The sequence below is a fragment of the Cornus florida genome, unplaced genomic scaffold, assembly GCF_030987335.1.
Source record: "Cornus florida cultivar Cherokee Brave unplaced genomic scaffold, ASM3098733v1 CherokeeBrave_3.0.0_Hap2_Chr10, whole genome shotgun sequence".
Classification (NCBI taxonomy): domain Eukaryota; kingdom Viridiplantae; phylum Streptophyta; class Magnoliopsida; order Cornales; family Cornaceae; genus Cornus; species Cornus florida.
This window is the reverse complement of record NW_026775580.1, coordinates 55,566,690-55,573,235: the sequence shown is the minus strand read 5'-3', so window position 1 is coordinate 55,573,235 and position 6,546 is coordinate 55,566,690. Positions and strand designations below refer to the sequence as shown.

Below are 6,546 nucleotides of genomic sequence, written 5' to 3'. Positions count from 1 at the left end.
ATTGAATATTCAAACGGCTCACACTTTTTACTGCGTCATGTGACGAGTACAAAGAGTCATTAAAAGGGCGTGACTTTAGTAACACTACAGCTGATCAGTATGGAGCTCTGTACCCGTCCTGCATCACTGACCACTCATTGGCCAGGTAAAAGTTTTAAAAGACATGATGAGTCCTACGTAGACAGCCTAACTACTGAGCCTCCATCATTTATGGTGGCGGTCGACACTGCTCTTTATTATTCCAACCTTATCCTCTGCCCTGTTGATTTTACGAAATTAGCCATGGCTGTTCTCTCCCACGTTTCTTCTTGCAGAAATTGTCGGTGACCGAGTAAGGCGCCAAGCCCTTTTTGGACCTTTTAAACGTTTATTTATCTAGTACCTTTGATGGAGGGAACAGTATTCTAATCTAACCGCACCCGCTTCACCAGCGCGTGCTTTACGCTCACATAATTATTGTTTACTTATTAAGTAAATAAATAAAGGAAAAACCTAGTTAGTGTTTTAGACAGTTTCAACTATTTAAATAAGAATACTACTACCATTAATGCAGCTAATCTTAACTAAATCTTACTGTCTTAAAACTATAGTTACACATCCTCTATATATGTATGTGTATATATATACATATATAATAATAATTTAAAATTGAATAACTCTAAGTATTTTGATGAAAGTAAGATGACATAAATTATTTCCATAAGAATGAGCGATGTCGTCAACTATGTAATTAATCTTGGAATAAAACAGTTCAACATCATATCACATCTCATATGTTATATACATTACATTTAAAATTAATTTCTATTAGTTAGTTTTAGATGCGATAATTTTTTTTCTCTTTCCTTCTCTTTTTGTGCTTCCAAGCCTCTTGAAGATTAAAAAAACAAGTATTCTTTTTCTAATCTAGCTATCTCACACTTTATAATAGGTGTTTTTGCAAAATGATAATGTGAGTTACTTATCAAAATAATTAAAAAATTGTAATTTAACCAAAATTAATGGATCATAAATGGTGAAAAGAACATCATAAATATGTGCAAGGATAATGGTTGATAATTGATGTGTTTAAATAAATGTATATTTAGATAATTAGTTAACAATTGATGAATGTATTATGTTCATTTTGATGAGGTGAAAAAGCTAGTCTTTGGTTAAGCGTGAATGATGCGAATGAGTCATAACAAACAGTGATAAGAGGCGCTTGTATTATGCTAATTTTGTAACTAAACCGCTTTGCCTTTTTACTCAGCCAGACTTGGTCATTACCAAAAAAAACAAAATATTTTTTTGAATAAAATAAAAAAAACCAAAAACAAAAACATTTTCTCAAATTTTTTTCTCCCTTTCTTTCATTGCTTTTCCGGTGTGAAAAAAAGAAAAGAAAAAAAAAAAAATTTGCATATATATATATATTTATATATATTGTAAAACAAAACTATAAAAAAATAATTCTTTTTTTTTTTCATTGTTTTCAAATCAGATTTAACCCAGACGAAAGCACCATTGAAGCTTCTATCTTTCCATAGAAAGGTGTTTTTATATATATATATTCATGCTTGTTGTGATGCTGCAACAAAATCTGCATTTTCTCTCTCTCTTATGCATCTGTAAATTTTAGGCCTTTGGTTGGAGTTGTGGGGGCTATTGCTTACGTTTTTGGGTTTTATTAAACCATATTGGAAAACAAGTTGGTGAAAAAGGAATTCAAAAAAGAAAAACACAAAGGACAAGTCTTTGTCTGAAAAACAAAAAATCTTTTTTTCTCTCCTCCTTTTGATTTGAATTTTTTTTTTTTCGTTTTTTCCCTTTGATTACGAAATTTTAATTATTATTGATTGATCTATTTGTTTTTAGATTGTTCTTTGCTTTTTTCCTAGATTTTTAATCTTACCAAAAGATTAAAAATCAAAAGACAAAGGCGTGCCTATTTATGTTTGAAAGTTTTGATTTTCATTCTGAAATAAGAAAGACGTGTTGGGTTATTACCATTTCTGTGTTAGTCTCTCTCTCCTTTCTCTCTCTACCTCTGTTATGCTCGTTTGCAAGCTGTAATTCGCTTTAAGACTCATCTTTCAAGTCATAGCTCTCTCAATACCAACACCTAGCATTTCTCTATCTACATTTTCCACTTTCTCTCTCTTCTTCTTCTTCATTATCCATAGGTTTGCTTCTCTCTCTAAAATGGGATCAAATTCATAGCTTTTTCCGTTCTGGGTCATCTACATTCGATCCATCTGAGCTCCTTAAAACGAGCTTGTAGTCCCTCCGACATTGATTTCGCGAACTGGGTCTTTGGGATTACGACCCCAAAATGGCACCGTCGTTCGATTGGTGGACCAAAGAGCCACACCGAGGAACGCCGGTGATCGTCAAGATGGAAAACCCCAACAACTGGTCCATGGTCGAGCTCCAAGGCCCCGCTGACGACGACTTCCTCCTCCACGGCCACGGCGACTCGTCGCCGGGTCGCCACCGCGACAAATCCCGCAACAAGAACGCCAAGCAGCTCACATGGGTCCTCCTCCTCAAAGCCCACAGAGCCGCCGGCTGCTTGACCTCCATTGCCTCCGCAATGTTCAGCGTCGCCGCCGCCATCCGCCGCCGCGTCGCAGCGGGAAGGACAGACGCCGACCCCGACAACGATACCGGACCCAGTGCCAATATTGCCCCCGAGAACTTGACCGTTAAAGCCCGTTTCTATTTCTGCATAAAGGTGTTCCTTTGGCTCTCTGTTCTGCTACTAGGGTTTGAGATTGCCGCGTATTACAAGGGTTGGCATTTTGATCCTCACAACCTGCAAATACAATATCTATCTATATTGTCAACCCCATGGGATGTGAGGGGCGTGTTTGATTCGATTTATACAAGGTGGGTTTTGATGCGGGTCGAGTACTTCGCTCCTCCTCTGCAATTACTCACCAATGTGTGTATAGTTCTGTTCCTTATCCAGAGTTTGGATAGGGTAATTCTGTGTTTGGGTTGCTTATACATCCGGTTGAAGAAGATCAAACCCATCCCCAAACTGGATGCAATCGATCTCGAGTCTGCTGAAGATGACGATGGTTTCTTCCCCATGGTTCTTGTTCAGATACCCATGTGTAATGAGAAAGAGGTAATTTTTTTAAAAAATTACCCAATGATTTTATTCTTTAATATATATATATATATATATATATATATATTTGTTTATGCAATTTGTTATTGTCTATATGCATTTATGAGGTTGGTCTGATTTTGGATTTTTTCATATCAGGTTTATCAGCAATCTATTGCTGCTGTATGCTGCTTGGACTGGCCTAAATCGAAATTGCTAATCCAAATTTTGGACGATTCGGACGACCCGACAACGCAGATGATGATCAAGGAGGAGGTTCATAAATGGCAGCATGAGGGTGCCCGCATTGTCTATAGGCATCGAGTAATTCGAGATGGGTACAAGGCTGGTAATCTCAAGTCCGCCATGAATTGCAGCTATGTCAAAGAGTATGAATTTGTTGCCATTTTCGACGCCGATTTTCAACCCAGCCCCGATTTCCTGAAAAGAACAGTTACCCATTTCAAGGTATGCAATCCTTTTTATATCTTGTGTTGCAATTTCTTAAATTGGACCACATTGTCTTGATAATTCTATGCTTTAATCGCATAAGCATTATATGTATTATATATTTCTGTGTGAGGAAATTTGGCTACTTATGTATACAAGAATTCACTACATTGCAGGGTAATAAGGAACTAGGTCTGGTTCAGGCAAGATGGTCATTTGTGAACAAGGATGAAAACCTACTAACAAGGTTGCAGCTCATTAATTTGGCTTTTCATTTTGAGGTGGAGCAGCAAGTGAATGGAATTTTTCTCAATTTTTTCGGGTTCAATGGGACTGCTGGTGTGTGGAGGATAAAGGCTTTGGAGGAGTCTGGCGGTTGGTTGGAGAGAACTACGGTTGAGGACATGGATATTGCCGTCCGTGCTCATCTCCATGGATGGAAATTCATCTTTCTAAATGATGTGGAGGTACTTTGTTGCGATAATTTGTTCTCATCTGCTATTAAGATTTCTTGTGGTAAATGAATTGACAATGATTCTTTATCTCCCCCATTTTCAGTGCCAATGCGAATTACCGGAATCTTATGAAGCTTATAGGAAGCAGCAACACAGATGGCATTCTGGGCCTATGCAGTTGTTTCGTCTCTGTTTGCCTGACATTATCCGATCAAAGGTATTGAACCTGTGAAAACACTTGTAGGTTGAATTTCTAGCTCCGTCAATTCTGTATTTAACAAAATGATCTGGATTGTAGTTGCTGATGATATTATTCGGTTTCTGTTGGGGCTTATGCAGATCAGCATTGGGAAGAAGGCCAATTTAATTTTCCTCTTCTTCCTCCTAAGAAAACTGATACTTCCCTTCTACTCGTTCACCCTTTTTTGCATAATTCTCCCAATGACGATGTTCGTCCCAGAAGCTGAGCTTCCGGCATGGGTTGTCAGTTACGTCCCAGCAGCTATGTCATTTCTCAATATACTGCCTGCCCCCAAATCATTTCCTTTCATTGTTCCCTACCTTCTTTTCGAAAACACCATGTCAGTGACCAAGTTCAATGCCATGGTTTCTGGCCTATTCCAGCTTGGAAGTGCATATGAGTGGGTTGTCACCAAGAAATCAGGCCGGTCTTCGGAGGGTGATCTTAGCGCTTTGCTGGAGAGAGAGACAAAGCATCACAGGGGCGTGTCAGTGCCCGATTTAAATGAAATGCGGGAGGAAATTAATCAGGAGCAGATGGCTTCTCGGAAAAAGAAACATAACAGGATGTATATGAAAGAGTTAGCATTGGCCTTCCTTCTTCTCACAGCTGCACTAAGGAGTCTGTTGACTGCTCAGGGTATCCATTTCTACTTCTTGCTCTTTCAGGGGATATCCTTCCTGCTGGTGGGTCTGGACTTGATTGGTGAGCAGGTTGAGTAGCGAAAATTGATAGTCTAATAGTCTATATTTGAGAGAGACAGATTGTGTAAATCGAGCCAACTTTTGTGGCTGTCACTGAATTTCAGCACCGAGGAAATAGCACAGTCGGGGGCAAATTTGGAGGTCGGGAGTGAGGCCTGCTTGTCCTCCACCTCCAGAACCGAATCCTAGTTCCACCTGATAGGAGAAGAATTATGTCAGCAGGACCAGCAGGTTTATGATGGAGATAGAGAGAAGCCATTAGAAAATGGCAATGCTCTCTGCAATATTCAAAGGTTTTCTTTCTCTTTTTTGTATCTTCTTTCTTCTGGATTCTTTTGTTTTTAAGTACTATTCTTTGTAAGAAAACTTCCCCTTAAACACGGAATTTTAGTTACAGTTCAATTAACAGGAGAGCAGGTTTCGCTCGCTGCTCTTTATGCTTTCATAACCTACTCTTCTTGATAATTTTCCGTCAATTGTTTTAGTAGTTGAAATGGTTTAAAATGTGAATGGAGTGTCCTCTGTTAAAGGGCTGATTTTTCAAATTCTGAAAACAAAAATCCTTGCCTTCCTGTCACGGGTTTGAGTTCTAGGTGAGGTCCGTGAGGAACTGCGATATATATATATATATATATATTAGATTGAGTTCTAGGTGAGGACTTTTTCGAAGATCATTGCCTTCGAAAGACCAAAACTTTAGTAGGCTATTTAAGTTGTAAAGGAAAGGTTCACAGTATTGGTCACGGTTTGCAGTATAACAGACTCGGATAAGGTCAATATAAATTGGCTGATACGGGTCATATATTGAACTTGAAAAAGGGTCTCGATATGTCACAAATAGGACGATACGGCGAACCATGTAAAGGACACGAGACCATGTAAAGGACACGAGACTATCGGCTTCTCACTGAAACTGTTTCCGGGAACAAAGCTAGAACAAAACCTCACTGACTTACGTATTGGACATTTGTCTTCTAAACTCTGTATAGTCTGAGTTTGAAATTGTGAAGCCATTAATCAGCAGTCACTAAGCCATTTAAACCGAGACTTTTTGAGTGAGAAAACTTGCAGGATTAGTTGAGAGAATGGTTGAAATGGCAAAGCAAGAAGGAAGACGATGATGAGATTGTTTCACCTAGATTTATGCTTAATTTTCTTGGCTGGTAAAGAAATTGAATGAGACAATCAGTGAGACTTACAGTTGGGTAGTGAAGGACACCATCATAATATAAACCCACCAAAATAGCTATGGGCTATTTGTCCATCAATCAAGCGGTTCATAAATTGGATGGTTGAGCACATTTGTAGATAATAATGGATGAGCGTGAGTCATTTGGTCCTGAATGAGTGAGGTTCAATACGGTTGGTAAATCACACAGACAGGTTAGCACAAGAGTTAAATGTTATAACAACCAGCCATGTAAACTTGTCATGTTAACAAGATCCAAATTTTATTTGATCTTGATCTCCTCTAAATCCGATGTGATTCAATTCGATCTGTTGAAGAGTGCTGTGAGGAGCTCCTTAAGCTTTGATCTCTAAATAATCTATAAAATTGAATCGAATCGTCTAAAAAAAATCAATCCAATCCGTTCCGTT

At 38.5% G+C, this 6,546-nt stretch overlaps 1 protein-coding gene across 1 annotated transcript; it reads left to right on the top strand.

Moving 5' to 3' along the window:
* The first annotated feature begins 1,239 nt into the window (after positions 1-1,239).
* Positions 1,240-5,397, top strand: LOC132279326 (probable xyloglucan glycosyltransferase 12). Its single transcript, XM_059781276.1, has 5 exons — positions 1,240-3,115; positions 3,257-3,565; positions 3,724-4,014; positions 4,106-4,219; positions 4,342-5,397. Exons 1-5 carry the CDS (start codon positions 2,315-2,317, stop codon positions 4,963-4,965), a joined length of 2,139 nt encoding a protein of 712 aa, XP_059637259.1. The 5' UTR covers positions 1,240-2,314; the 3' UTR covers positions 4,966-5,397.
* The last annotated feature ends 1,149 nt before the right edge of the window (positions 5,398-6,546 follow it).

What these genes read in the sequence shown, in the direction of transcription:
- LOC132279326 (XM_059781276.1), top strand. Translation starts at nt 2,315, where the DNA reads ATGGCACCGTCGTTCGATTGGTGGACCAAAGAGCCACACCGAGGAACG. An exon ending in GAACAGTTACCCATTTCAAG is followed by an intron (nt 3,566 to 3,723) that starts GTATGCAATCCT and finishes ACTACATTGCAG; the next exon opens with GGTAATAAGGAACTAGGTCT. An exon ending in TCTTTCTAAATGATGTGGAG is followed by an intron (nt 4,015 to 4,105) that starts GTACTTTGTTGC and finishes CCCCATTTTCAG; the next exon opens with TGCCAATGCGAATTACCGGA.